This window comes from Phocoena sinus, chromosome X (genome assembly GCF_008692025.1).
Source record: "Phocoena sinus isolate mPhoSin1 chromosome X, mPhoSin1.pri, whole genome shotgun sequence".
NCBI lineage: Eukaryota > Metazoa > Chordata > Mammalia > Artiodactyla > Phocoenidae > Phocoena > Phocoena sinus.
In genome coordinates, this window is record NC_045784.1 from 82248175 (window position 1) to 82264000 (window position 15826).

At 41.3% G+C, this 15826-nt stretch overlaps 1 protein-coding gene across 1 annotated transcript in view; it reads left to right on the plus strand.

The window, feature by feature from the left end:
• Positions 1 to 3954, plus strand: part of DIAPH2 (diaphanous related formin 2) — a 924369-nt gene extending 920415 nt beyond the window's left edge. The window contains 1 exon segment of the mRNA XM_032619577.1: positions 3477 to 3954. Coding sequence (XP_032475468.1) covers positions 3477 to 3541 — 65 coding nt within the window. The 3' untranslated portion in view covers positions 3542 to 3954.
• The last annotated feature ends 11872 nt before the right edge of the window (positions 3955 to 15826 follow it).

Below are 15826 nucleotides of genomic sequence, written 5' to 3' on the forward strand. Positions count from 1 at the left end.
CCCCAAGTCTACAGTTGTTCCCGAAGTCCACCGCCTCAATTTTGGGACAATTCATTGTCTATTCAAGTATTCCACATATGCAAGTACATCAAGTTGATTATGGGAATTTAATCTGCTGCTTCTGAGACCGCCGGGAAAAATGTCCCTTTCTCTTCTTTGTTTGCATAGCTCCTGGGGTTCAGCTTTGGTTTTGGCACCATCTCTGCGTGTATGTCACCCTCAGGCATCTGTTCCCTGCCCAGACAGGAGGAGTTTAAAGCAGCAGCTGATTAGGGTGCTCTTGCTCATTCAGACCAGGGAGAGGGAGGGGTATGGTAGTCATAATTGGAATGCGGGACCAGCCTGCAGCAACAGAGGCTGCTGTGACTTTGCAAAAGCCTGAGGCGTGCCATGTGTTCTTCCAGGGACGTTGTCCCTGGATCACGGAACCCTGACATTGGCGGGCTGCACAGGCTCCTGGGGTGGGGGTGTGTGGATAGTGAGCTGTGCTCGCACACAGGATTCTTGGTGGTAGCAGCAGCAGCCTTAGCGTCTCATGCCCATCTCTGGTGTCCGCGCCGATAGCCGCGCAGCCACAGCTCACGCCTGTCTTTGAAGCTCATTTAGGTGGTGTTCCGGATCTCCTCTCTTCATGCACCGCAAAACAATGGTTTCTTGCCTCTTAGGCAGTTCCAGACTTTTTCCCAGATTCCCTCCCAGTTAGCTGTGGTGCGCTAGCCCCCTTCAGGCTGTGTTCACTCATCCAACCCCAGTCCTCTCCCTGGGATCTGACCTCCGAAGCCCGAGCCTCAGCTCCCAGCCCCCACCCTCCCTGGTGGGTGAGCTGACAAGCCTCTCAGGCTGGTGAGTGATCATTGGCAGTGATCCTCTGTGTGGCAATCTCTCCACTTTGCCCTCTGCACCCCTGTTGCTGCGCTCTCCTCCGTGGTTCCTAAGCTTCCCCTTCGCCACTCCCTGTCTCTGCCAGTGAAGGGGCTTCCTAGTGTGTGGAAACTTTTCCTCCTTCACAGCTCCCTCCCAGAGGTGCAGGTTCTGTCCCTATTCTTTTGTCTCTGTTTTTTCTTTTTTTCTTTTGCCTACCCAGGTACATGGGGAGTTTCTTGCCTTTGGGGAAGTCTGAGGTCTTCTGCCAGCATTCAGTAGGTGTTCTGTAGGAGTTGTTCCACGTGTAGTGTATTTCTGATGTATCTGTGGGGAGGAAGGTGATCTCCACGTCTTACTCCTCTGCCATCTTGAAGGTCCCCTGCTGCCATTGTTTCTAGTGTCATTTTCTCATAAACAATGTTGGAGGTTGACATTTCAAAAATACAGGTGATGGCCTTTCAGGATTGCTTCTACTTATAATTATCTCATATACATAGGTACCAATTAGGTACCAAAAAAATTTAAAGAGAGAGAGAGACAGAGAAGGAAGGGAGGGATAGAGGGAGAGAAGGAGAGAGGAAGGGACGAAATATAGAATAATTCTCTTTTGTGTATGTCAAGCGCTGGATTTGGGCCATCAACCAGTGTTTATCCTGCCTTCCAAAAGCTTCAGTCTCCTTTCCCCAGTTCATTTTGACTTGAAAGTTTATTTTCTCACACCAGATGCTACCAAGAAAGTTACAGGTTGATGTGAATCCTGTCATCACTTCATTTACTGATGCAAGGCTAGGTTTTTGTATGTGGTACATCTCTTGAATCCAGTGGGCAGTGAGTGGTGGTATGGGGTACCAATAGCATTCCTGGAGTGAGTGTGGATGCCAGCTGACCTTAGTATGTAGGACCACCAAGGCACAAGCCTTTTTTCTGAGCTGGGACAATCCTCTGTGAAAGGTACCATCATTCTCATATCTGATAGCTTTAACACTGAATACTTAAATGCTAGCAATGCGATGGTAGCCATCATATTATAATCTCATTTGTAAATGTCTTCTAAGAAGTCCCAAACCAATCTGCAAACCAGTGACATCTAAGTAATAAGCCCTTTATCTAGGAGTGTTATCTTTACATTTTTAGCTGAATTGTGATCCATATCACGAACTAAATATTGGATTTTTTAATGGTATCTTTAAAAAGATGCCCAAATAATCTATCACTCAGATATATCTCTGAATAGAGAAAATATCTCTTTCTTTCTCACCTCTCAGTGATATTATTGCATTATAAGGCACTTGGAACTTATGGCTGGTTGGTTCAGTGCACTCATTCTGTGGTGTTAACGAGGCCAAGGTTATGAAGACCAGTTAGCTTTTGCTCTGTGTACTGACCACAGACTACCCGGAATCACTCAAGAAACACTAGCACAGATGAGAAAGATCCCATGGCAAAACCTCAACATTTCTCACAGTCCATCCTCCCCATGGGACAGGCAGAATGTGCTCCTTGGGTATGATCTTAGGGAGGAAATGAGTAGGAGCCTGGGAGGCCCCAACATCTACCTCTGAACAAAGCAGGCCTGACATTTAGGCATTAACTTTGCATTATAAGCCCCTGTCGTCATACCATTGATTTGCTGTGTAACCTTCATCACTAAAGCAGAGATAATAGGATAGACTGAAATGCGCTTACCTCCCAGGGATGTTGTGTGAATTAGCAAATTAACGAGTGTAAAGTGTTAGCATTTGTGTAAGTGCTGGTAGTTGTCATTATTTCTAGGGACCTAGTCTCATTCTAAATAGAGAATCTAAGTGCATTATGCTTTTTTCAGAAAGGGATTTTCACCGACATCAGTTGCACTTAAGCTGAGCATAAAACAGAGGTGATTGATAATAACAAACACAGTAGTGATCATCACAATGCAGAGCTGTAAACCTTTTTCCTATTATAGCTAAAACTATTTTCAGCAACTTTCAATGCTTTTAAACTTTGCTTTCCAAGCTTTGTGCCAACAGTTCTCTCTACAGTGATTGATTATTTTTCCCGTGACGGGTGAGGGGAATGGGACCTATTCATTATTCAGTCCCATAATGACTATATAATGTATTGAATTTGTTTACATCACATAATCAGGCAAAGACTTGGTAGCTGATTTGATTGCCATGTATTGCAATCATTGTAAAAAATAACTGTTTTTTGCTCTGCCCATGCTGGTGTGCTCTAGAGATAGCCAACATACAGATTGAAAACTCATGGTGAATTGAAGTGCTTTCCAACAAAAGGCACTGTACATAGATCCTTTCAACTTAACATCTTTACCAAGGAATTTTGTTGTCGCCTGCTATTTCCAAGGGGACTGTGCTTGAGCGAATTCTTCCATTTCTTTTATCACTCTGACTTCACTTACCAAGAAAAGTCATTTAATGCTGATTTCAAACTCTTGAACTCAGCCTGGGAGCTGCAGCATGAACGCCTCAGATCTTGGCTCCTTGTTATTTATATATTCATTTGAAGTAATTTTTCAGGACTGTTTGAAAACCTCTCTCAACCTGACATCACGTAACAGCTGGGATCTAAAGCTCACCATGTTTTTGGTTCTTTTTCTCTTTGTCTTACAGATAACAGACGAGTACCTTTGGAAAGGTCACGCTCTCGCCACAATGAAGCTATCTCATCTAAGTGATTCCTGATGCCAAAGAAGATGAAAATACTTAAGTAAACAAAATCATACATTTTGGGAGGAACAAAACATGCACTCAAGGGATGGAGAGGAAATAATAAGTACATTTCTGCAAAGATCAAGCTGAGCTGGATTCAATAGGGTGCATATGTAAAGTTATTGCAAGACTCCTCCCACAGTTATACTAATACGGACACAATTACCAGGATTATAAAATACGTTCCCTTTTAGTGTAAAGATGTGTATTATTTGTTACTGTGTGTGGCCTGACCGTGATGATGAAAAGTGTAAGACATTGAAGAGTTCCAAAGACTTTCAAAACCATTCAGTCTGTCAAAAATGTATAATAATATTATTACTCAAATTTGAAGTCACCCCCCCCCAAAAAAAAAGAAAGGAAGAAAAGAGAAGAAAAAGAATAGAAAGAATTAGTCAGTGTCTACTTCTGATTCCTGTTATATAGAAAAGGAAAAGGCCAGTGAAAATGTGTGTGTTTGTTAATGGTTTGGAAAGGCACTGATATTGCACACTCTATAAAAGAAACCATTTTTGGAAACTCAGAAAAAGTACTGCTTCACCCGCCCGTCAAGTTACTTAGAATCTTATCTCAAGTGAAAGTTGATGGATTCATCTGCTTCGGCTGAAATTAAACTTATCATTAATCTAGAGTTTCAGCATGATATTGCAGGCACTTATCATTGCTAAAAATAATTCAGAAAGTTTAACAGAAGCAGTTAGAGAGAGTGATTTAAACTTTATTTAAAGAGGTATTTTCTAATTATGCACATATATCGTCTACTTTATACAAATACTTTATATGGCTGTTTTTGAGAAAAACCTCACATTTTAATGTTTATGCTAGGGCTGAACCTGCAAATTCTGTTACCTTTATTCAGATTTTTAAAGGTAAATATTGCTCTCTATTCTCCATGGTTTATTTCTTCTCTCTATTGCTTCTTTCTCCCACACCCCCCTTGAAGGCAGGGAATAGGGTTCTAGGAGATCTGAGGGGAAAAATATTTCTCTCCGCGGGAGGCAGCAGAAAACTGTCCGAAAGGTCAGTTGTTTTATCTGCCTTTCTACTCCCCTTTCCAGTTCCGCCGTGGTGATCTGAAGAAGAAAAAGAAATTACATGTATGTATCTGTATATATGTGTATATATTTATATCTCCTGCTACAATAATTCCACATCCCAGTGACTAAGTGAACTTCTCAATCATCATCATACTTATTTACCTTATATTAACAAATTCAAATGATGCTGCCGAAACAACTCTAGGAGGAAAAAACAGGCTCTACATTTTTCTTAAATAGATGAGGGAGGAAAAGTTATACTTGTCTATTAATTATTTTTAAAAATGCATTGTAATAATGTGGTATAACTTCTCTGGACTAATCCATGCAGATGATTGTAAAAGATTTCTTATATGTACATTTCTTATAAAGAAAATCCTATTTCTACTTCCTCCAAAGTACATTATAGACATTCAGAAAGAACAAGAGACTGGCTTGGCAAGTCACTCCCTGAGATAATGTAACCAAGTGACCAATAGCTCACAGTTTCCTTTTTATAGACGTACAGTGATTCAAATTGCTGCCTTTTCCTCCAGTGCATTCTTACTTGGGTCTTATCCTTTACAAAGCTCTGAAGCTGCTACAATAGAGAAATCAAAAGCAGTAACAGGATCTGAGATTTTACAATTTTATCCTATCATCTATCTTAAGACACACTCATATGCACACACACACACACACAAGTTTAAGGGACATATCAATTTCACACACTGTTTTTTTAACAACAACAAAGATTTAGGTTCTACTAATTTATGTAAATACTTAATGTACGTATTTTTAACTTCACAAAGTCTTTTCTGAAATCTTCATGGTATGGCTTCTTTGAGTCTTTTGATAGCTTTTCAGACTGTAGGAAAACGATATTTTGAAATATTCACCCTGACTAATATTTAGGGGCATTTGCCATGCCATATTATCAGGCTGGTCAAGGTGGACATACTGATGAATATCACCTTTTCCAGATGTGAACTTGCCTTATTTTTTAGTTTGTGGGGAAAAAAGTACTATTATTGATAAATTATATATTTGTATTTAGAATAATTCCACATGCTTTTCACAAACATGAGACCGTTCAGGGTCTTTCACGAAGTTCTGATAATTAAAGGGTTTGCTTCCCAGATTTATAATGGTCCTGCTCTAGCCATTTGCAGTTTTGTTTTAGATTGAAAATTATCACCAGAAAAAAGTACATAGTGACATTTTTAGTATAGAACCAAATTATACTAAAGTCTTTTATTGGGTTTATTACTGCCACACGTGAGAAGCACCAATTTATGCAGATTTTCTTCAGAAGGTTTTTTAAAATTGCAAAACCCTTTACAATGTTTACTAGTTGTACTAGTAGTTTCCTTTGGCTGCTGTAACAAATTACTACAAACTTGGTGACCTAACATATCAGAAATTTATTCTTTCATGGTTGTGGTGGCCAGATGTCCGAAATCAAGGGTCATGCTCCCTCCAGAGGCTCTAGAAGAAACTCTTCCCTTGCCTCTTCCAGCTTCGGGTAGCTATTGGCATTCTTTGGGTTACGGCCCCATCTCTCTCTGCTCCATCTTCACATCACCTTCTCCTCTATGTATTTAATCTCCCTATGCCTCTCTCTTATAAGGACACTTCTGTTGGAATTTAGGGCCCACCTAGATAATCCAGGATAATTTCATGTGAAGACCCTAAACTTAATTACATCTGTAAGACCCTTTTTCCAAAAACGTAACATTCATAGGTTCTGGGGATTAGGATGTGGACATATCTTTTTGGAGGTGACCTTTAGCCCATGACAGTCTTCCCTCTGGACCCCCCCACCAAATTTATGTCTGTCCCATGTGCAAAGTATATTCACCCTATCCCAACATTCCCAAAAGTCTCAACCCTAAGTCTAAAATCTCATCCAAACATCTTCAGTTCAAAAGTTCCAAAGCTCACCTAGATCATCTAAATCAGCTATAGGTGAAAACCCTGGGGCAAAATTCCTTTGCATCTGTGAATCAGTGAAACGACATTAACAGGGCCCCTGCTTCCAGAATACAGTGGTGGGACAGGCATATGATAATAGTTATAGACATTCCTATTCCAAAAGGGAGAAAGTGGAACAAACAAAGAAAGGAGTCACCTGTCCTGATGATTTTCAGAATTTGGCCAGGCAGAATCCCCTTAGGTTTCAAGACTTGACAATAATCCTCCTTGTCTCAGGGCTACATCCTTTAGGCCTGCAGCTCTGGCCTCTTGGCCCATGGATCAAGTCTCTGCCTCTGTGCCCATGGCTTGTACTTCTGCCTCTAAACCTGCAGCTCTGCCCTAGGGTTGATCTTTTCTATCGAAGGGTATCACCTCTTTGTAGCTTTATCAGCCTACTTCCTGCCTGTGAAGTTTTGGTAGTCTGACCGCCTTCTCTCATTTTGTCCTGTCTCTGTCCCTTTCAGGCCAAGCTGGAACTGTTTCTGCTGGTGTAACTTTCTCAAAAATTTTGTAGGCTCCCCCTATATATCATATTGATTTACTAGTGAGACAAGAGAGTCCTCACAGATCTTTGCCAGATAACACCACCTCTGTTCCTGGCTTCTACTGAGATGATTGAGTGGATCAGTGAGTGAGTCAATGCCTAATCTCTACAGCACTAGCCAAAGGTTATCCAGCCTTGGCTTTATCTCCAGAGCACACTATCCACACTATCCTAACAGTGAATCTTCATTTTAGCATGTTTTGCAATCTGAATAGGCTCAGAATTTCCTGAATCATCAAGTGCTGGGTCCTTTCTGCTTAACAGTTCTTTCTTCAATTTATCCCTTTCCTCTTATATTTTACTCTAAGCTCAAGAAAAAACTAGGCCATACCTCCAATGCTTTGCTCTCAAATTTCCTCAGCTAAATATCCAAATTCATCACTTACAGATCTACTTTCCACACAACAGTTGGAGACAATTTGGATAAGCTTTTTGCCGCTATATAGCAAGGATCACCTTTCCTCTAGTTTTCAATAAAATGTTCCTCAGTTCCTTCTGAGCCCTCATGAGACGCGCCTTTAACATTCCTATTCTTCCCGACAGTCTGTTTAAGGCAGTCCATGCTTTTTGTACCACATACGTCAAAATTCTTCCAGCCTCTACACGTGATCTAATTCCAAAGCCACTTCTACATTTTTAGGTATTTGTTACAGCAGTCCCTGACTTCCTGGTACCAAAATCTGTAGTTTGTTGCTGTGGTTGCTGTAACAGAGTACTCCAAACATGTTCACTTAAAACAACAGGCATTCATTCTCTTACTGTTTTGGAGACCAGAAGTCGTAAATTGAGGTATTAGCAGGGCTGTACTCCCTCTGGAGGCGCTAGGAGAAAACCTGTTCCTTGCCCCTCCCAGTTTCTTGTGACTGTCATCATTCCTCGGCTTGTGGCCAAATCTCTTTCTGCTCTGTCTTCATATCACCTTTCCCTCTGTATGTCTAGTCTACCTCTGCCTCCTGCTTATAAAGACACTCGTGGGGCTTCCCTGGTGGCGCAGTGGTTGAGGGTCCGCCTGCCGATGCGGGGGGCGCGGGTTCGTGCCCCGGTCCGGGAGGATCCCGCGTGCCGCGGAGCGGCTGGGCCCGTGGGCCATGGCCGCTGGGCCTGCGCGTCCGGAGCCTGTTCTCCGCAGCGGGAGAGGCCACAGCGGTGAGAGGCCCGCGTAACGCAAAAAAAAAAAAAAAAAAAAAAAAAAAAAAAAAGACACTCGTGAAGGCATTTAAGGCCCACCGGTTTATCAGTGATAATCTCCTCATTTCAAGATCCTTAACTTAATTACATCTGTGAAGACCCTTTTCCCAACTCAGTTAACGTCACGGGTTCTGAGAATTAGGACATGGACGTATCTTTGGGGAGCCACCTTTCAGCTCACAACACTAGTCATTGCACATAAATGTACTTTTCACATTTTGAAATGCATCCTTGGTGCTCAAGCCAAATTCAAGGTTGTCGCTAAGAGCTATTGTATGCACAGGCTACTGCATGCTTTGATGTTAAATGGCTGAACAGGCTATTCTAAAATTCAGTTGATACTTTTGTTACTGTGGCCAATTAGCTTGAAAAAATAATTGGTTCCAACTTTGAGCTCTGGTGTATCTTCTCTGCCCCTTTTATGGAGTCTTTGGCCAAATGTTTTCTATGATTAATAATGTAGGTATAAAACTACCTCTGATACAGAAGCCTTCTTTACAAGTTTATTTTAGATATTGTGAATCCCTCAGCTGAAAGGAGAGGTGACAGCAAAACCTGTTTGAATGGATATTGAGGGAGATTGTGCCCATACCAAGACACTCAGAAGTATTTCAGTAGCAGTAGAACTGTGGATTCATGTTCTCGTTTTGCCTCGGCATAAACAGCTCTCTCTGCAGGACCAAGAATGACTTGCAATCTATCTGTAATGCATACTTACTTATTCAATAAAGTTAAGGTTACATTAAATGTTGTGCTGCCTATGATAATTAATACTAAGGATGGGTGAAAAGGCACAAACTGAAGAAGTATAAAGACGGAATGTAAGAACATTCTAGAGAAAGACAAATACCGTATGCTAACACATATATATGGAATTTAAGGGAAAAAAATGTCATGAAGAACCTAGGGGTAAGACGGGAATAAAGACACAGACCTACTAGAGAATGGACTTGAGGATATGGGGAGGGGGAAGGGTAAGGTGTGACAAAGCGAGAGAGAGGCATGGACATATATACACTACCAAACGTGAAATAGATAGGTAGTGGGAAGCAGCCGCATAGCACAGGGAGATCAGCTCGGTGCTTTGTGACCGCCTGGAGGGGTGGGAGAGGGAGGGTGGGAGGGAGGGAGACGCAAGAGGGAAGAGATATGGGAACATATATATATGTATAACTGATTCACTTTGTTATAAAGCAGAAACTAGCACACCACTGTAAAGCAATTATACTCCAATAAAGATGTAAAAAAAAAAATTGATGAAGAACATTCTAGAAGGAGAAGTTTCAACTTAACAGAAGTATAAAAGTATTTCTATAAGGACCTGGTCAGGTGGAAATCATGAGATATATTCAAAGACACGCCCACCTGTGGGAATCATAAGATTTTCTTTAAGTAATCTTCAGCACTTCTTGCCAGAGTAGTGGAGAGATGTTTGCACAACTTACTTAAAAGTCAAGAAAAGTCAGAAGGGTGATTTACATTCTCCAGAGAAACTGTTTCTACAGAAAAGGGTTACCATGATTATAGAATGAAAGTAAATGGGCTTCAAATGCTCAGAGGGGTAAAAATCTGGAATTAGTCATAAAGGAGTTTAGATACTTATTCTCTGGAGGGCTTTCAAGAGAATCTCTCATCATAGGTGGGCTGACTTGAAGATGGAGGGTTGGACAAGGTAATAACCAGGTCTATAAGTGATATGGTCCAAAGTACCTGGCAAGACCATTGTTTCCCTTGGAATGGTTTGCTCCAGGAATCAAAAAAAATTGGCTTTTTCTCCCCCAGAGACCCAAGCAGGCAAACTCCTTTGTAGGGAGTCTGAAAACCTGAGTATCCACAACTAGGGGAATTCGAGCTTAATGTCAAGAGCTCAAAGGAAAATGGAAATCTGGAAATTGATATATATGCAATGCATGTAACAGGGTGTATAGTTTTGATTTATAGTAAAAGGAAAGCTATAGCCAAAGATCCCATTTACTGACTGAATTTATTTAGATGTCTAGAGTCCCAATAGCCACAAATAAAATATTATTATAGTTAGTATCCACTGCAGGGAAAAACAACTTGCAAATTCATGAATTGTGCAAATCACAACTTTGTTCCTAGTCCTTGGAGATAAGCCAGCATTCAGACTTTAGCCATGATGACCTTATATCTTGGCTAATAGAAGTTCAGCCAGTATTTTTACCTATATTTTGGCTAAGGTGCAGAAAATATTTTCACCTTTTGATGTGTATGAGCAAAGCACAAGGGCTCTTATTGTATTATTAGAAATATTAATAATAAACCTTCAACTTCTCTACTTCGCTAAAGGCTCCAGTGTGGCTATTCTTATCACAGTGTGCCTGTTCAGTGGACATCATTACTTTTCAGGACACCATTATGAATTAAACACAGCTCCTGCCTTCAGGGATCGCACAGTCTAATGGGAGATGGCACATGTACAAAAAGAACTGTAATTCAAAGTGGAAAGCACATGATCAGTGTCGTAAGAGTGGTACAGATAAGGCCTAGGGGAGTTCAGAAAAAACAGTTGACTTAGGTGAGGTGGGTATTGAGGTGGAAAGCAGGTATCAGTATAGATTTTTTGGCACTGGTGGCATTTGAAATGAAATTTAAAGGGTAAGTCGGTTTGGATATGTCAAGTTTTTATTCAGTCAGTCAAAATTTAATGAGCACCTACTGTGTGCCAACCACAATGCTAGGCTCTGAGACCATAACAGTGAACTGGACAGATGTGGGCTCTAGTCTCATGGAACTTAACGTCTTTTTGAGGAGGGAGGGAAGGCATGAGCAGAAGTACAAGCTTTGATGTGCATATGCAAGAATATGGAGCAATTCGGTTGGACTAGAACTTAAGGTTCCATGAAAGGCAGCAGTGGTTGTGTGGTTTGGGCTTGATTTTATAAATGTTGGGGAATACTGAGGGATTTTGAGGAAAGAAATGACATGGAGCACTTAAGGAAGATGGTGATGGAAGCTCTGTGTAAGACAGATGGGAGAGGTCACAGAAGGCCAACTTTGTTGGAGGCAATTGCAATAATATTTTTTTTGCAATAATACTTTTGATAATTGATGAAGGCCCGAACTAGGATAGCATCAGTGGGACAGATCCAAGTAGCATCTAAATAACTGGCAAATCAATTAAGTGTTGAGGGTGTGAGGAGAGGAAAGATTCAAATCTGACACCAAGGTTTCAGGCCTGAGTGACTCATGGGCTACTTTCAACAGAAAAAATTGAACACAAGAAGAAGAGCTCATCATTGCAGTGATACCATGGATGTGTACGGCTGCAGCTCTGACACTTGATACGATCCTACTATCTGTGTTGTTGAATGGCTCAAACAAACCTCGTGTACAAGTAGCATCAAGTCATGAAGACATAGAGCAGGCAGGAAAAAACGATTCCACACAAGAGCGTATTTAGTGATACTGTAGTGATTATGGTAATAAGGACCAGGGTTACCTCTCTAGGCTGTGTTCTTTTTCTTTTCTTCTTTTTCCCTTTCTCTTTCCCTTTCCAGTCCCTTCTCTTTTGTTTTCTTCTCAATAATACTGAAAGTCAAAACACTGAATGGCTGTTCAAAGAAAGGAAAAACTGACAAAGATTGAGTGGACATTAAAATGTACTGATTCAGTTTTGGTCCCATACTGACAGGAAAGAAAGGCATTTAGATGAAGCATAATTTATGGGAAAAGCTTTAATTAGTTCATAGCTAGGACTTCTTAAGTGGTTAATATTTTAAGTCATACATTTACGAGGTTCTTGAACAACCATTACTCTCTAAAATAACAGCAAATTCTCCTGTTTTACTGTTTTCTCAGGAATCTCTCAGACTTTCAAACTCTACTCAGGTCTATTCCCTTTACGCTAAATACCTTTCTACTCTAACAACCATATAAGGCTTCCCTCCTCAGTACGTTCAACTGCTGGGTACATGTGACACTGAATGGCTTTATTTTAGCCAATATTGTTTTGTTTTGGAAGGGGACCTGGTTTATGAATCTGCTCCATCTCCCCCCCACCCCACAAATACCTTGTGTTATTGTCCCTTTGTTTTCCTACAAAAACCTGCATATCACAATGGGAATTACATTGAAAATAACCAAATCCTAAGAATTTTCTCTTTAAACAGTTTTTGGCAACCTGTGATATGTAATGGCAGAGTGACCTAGACTTGCTGACAAAAATCAAATAATGAGTATTTTACCTGGCTGAACAACTGAACGACTGGTAACACCTATGGTAGTGCTTGGAGGAGGGAGGGAAGGGAGATGAAAGAGGTCAGGAATAAGGCCTCCTTAGCAGAACTCAGTATAATGATAAAAATCAAAGCATCTGTTAGATGTCAATGACCTTTCAACTCTAGAGCATCTGGGATAAAAATCTGACTTGCTGTGACCTTGTATGGTGTGGTACTTTGTACTTTCGAAAGGACTTTCACTTTTCACATCCATTATTCCATCAGCTCATTTCCTCTCAGTCCACAAGCATCCTCAAGTCTCCTCTATCTGATTAAACAACAACAGCAGCCTTCCCGTGAATCTTCTCGCCTTCAAGGCTACCACTAATCACCTAATTGCCAAATCCTACGAATTCCCCTTTATCCTCATCCTGCTTACTTTTTGCCAGTTTGGCACTAAATACACCTAGCCTTGTCTTCTCCCACCACTCAGAAAATTCTTCACTCCCATTTATTAGTGGTTGTCTTCACATATTTACTAATATGTAAATATTCACATATTTAGGGGGGGTCACATGACCCCTAAATACAGGCAGTATCTCCAGTGTTCGATTGTGTTGTCCCCACCATCAGGGTCGTGGTAGCCATATCCATGGCTTTGACAATTTCCCATGAGCAGGTAACTGAGATCTCGCCAGAGCGCCAGAACCCCCCTCCCTCTGTAAAGGATAGCTCACACGCTAAACTCAGTATACTCCCAACAAAATACGTTCTTCTCCAGCAAGCTGATCCTTCTCTCCAGGTTGCCCGTGTCATTACGGGCACTACACTTCTCCCAATCTCTAAGGCTAGAAACACCAGAAGCATCTTTGTATTATTCCTTCTCCCCTAATATCCAGTCAGGCACAGAAGTTGGTCCCCCTGTTTTCGGTGTTTTAGCTCTTCAACCCGTCCTTCGCACTGCTAGAGATTGCTTCCTAAAATGCCATTCTTGATCCACTTCAAAAATTTTGATTGTTCCCCTTAATTAACAAAACTAGTACAGGCATCAAAGTTTCCAGGAGCAGACTCAAACATAACTTCCAAGCCCCTTTGCCATCCCTCCAGCCATGCTGTGCTGGATTTATCATTGGATCCCGCCAGTGATAAACAAACATATGATTACATCCCCAAACACGTATATACGTTCATGCCATTTTATGTACATGCACTTTACTCTGACTGGTATGACCTCACTGCCCAACTTCACCCTTTTTCTCCTATTAATCCTTCAAGGACCAGTGCTGCCTTTCTGAAGCCTTCCTTAATTCTCCTTTCCTCATTAAAATAAATTGTATAATCTAGGCTCCCGTAGCAATTTGTTCACACTCCTATTATGGCCCTTATTTCATTCTGCCTTCTACTAGAGTTAGTTGTCTGTGTCCTTGACTAAAGTGTAAGTTTCTTGATGGCCATGACTGTCTCATTCATCCTCTGTGCCTTTACACAAAGCAATTGCTCAATGAATTAATGTGTAGTGTCAACTCTCAGTGAATTAAATAAATGAAAAGGAATGTTTGGTACAGGTAATGGAAAATCATAGCTAATTTTCTCATCCAGGTGAGAACGCAGCCTTCATCATTGTCCTGGGATCTGAGGGCCTGCCTAAGGTCAGCGTTGAGGACAAGCCTCCCGAACTGTGGATGACTAGAAGTTGATTTCAGAGGAGCTCTTTCAGGAGCTGATGACTGACTGAAGACAAGGAGGAAGGCTTTTCCTCCAAGGTCAAGCTTTTAACAAGTATCTGCCATGTACACTGAGGGATTTGGCTGTACTCCAATTATGCTAATATGTTTTATATATGGGCCTCCAGCATCCAGGAACCACCTCCCTAAACAATTTAATAAGTGTAAATATCAAGGCAGAGTTGTAAATGTGGAACTTATTTGTAAGGTACCAACCTTGTTATTATCAAATGTCATGGGATATAAGTCACGGCAATTATGCTGCCTGCTTTTTATTACGTTTATTTTACTTTTTAAAAGTGCAGTATATCCCCATAAGCTTCCCCTCTCCTGCCCTGCCAAAGGAACCTGCCCTGGCTGTGTGTTCTGGAGGGTCACAGGATTAATGAGCATCTCCGGAGGAAAGGGTCATTGACTCCACCCACTGACACATAGTCTCGACCTCAGGCTTCACTGCAGCTTTCCATAACTCAAGCTGTGGGACCTAGTGGGTTTCTCAATACAAGAGACTTCATGATATAAAATACACAACTGTTGCTTCCTCCTCCCTCCTGCCACCTGAGCACGTGTGCATGTCTCTGTCATGAAGGGGCTGTCAGTTTTGCACAAAGTCTTCAAATTCTTGATTGCCAGCTTGGTGTGATACAGTCCAGAGCCACCTCTTAAGTGGTCTCTTGGCAGGTGAAAGTGAGGGGGAGTAGGCCTGATTTTTTGTTTGGTTTGGACTGCAAAAGGACCCACTATACCCAGCCCATAATTTCTATTTCCCAGTTGTCTCTTTCTCTCCCCCTCCTTTCCACTTTTCACTAAATTGCAACAACCACTCAGAAGGGGAAGGGCAGGTGACTCTTTTACTCTATATAAATAAGCATTCTATGGCAACGGTCCTCTTTTCTTTCAAAGGAGCCCGTCTAGTCTGTCTGTGGTCTTCCGCAGGCCTCCCTGGGATTAGGCAGGAAACCTGCCAGGACGCAGGCCTGTTGGCAAGTGAATCTGTTTTTAAGGGTTTTGAAAAGTGCCACTGCTTTCAAAGTTTCCTTGAAAGAGAAGGACAAAAAACTAAAAAACTAGTTGATCCTTGCACCCAGGAACTTCTTTAGGAGCTTTATCATCTCCCCTAATTGCTACATCCCCCCGCCTTCTCAGTTTATGATCCAACAACCAGGTTAACAATAAGCTATTCATTTGTTCATCACTTATTCCACAAATATCCACAGAGCAACTACTGTGTAACAGGCGGTATATAATAGCAAGCAAAAATAGATGTGATCCAGGTCTTCAGGAGCTTATAGTCAAGTGGAACATGCCAATGATAAACAAGTCTACGTTGTCTATATGATGACAGCTGCGTTAAGTGCCTAAGAAGGAAAGAATGCAGATACTATAAAAGAAAATAATGGTGTATGAGTGTATGGTGGGGAGGGGGACCTAAATTAGACTCTGTGGTCAAGAAAAGCCTCTCTGAAAAAGTGACATTTAATTGGAGACCGAAAGGATGAGAAGTTAACCAGGTAAAAAGTGAGCATTTGTGAACAGTCAGTGTAATGGAAACAAAGCACATATAATGGGGTAGTGTGTCAGTCAGCTTAGGCTAGGTTGCACTAAATTACAAACAATCTCT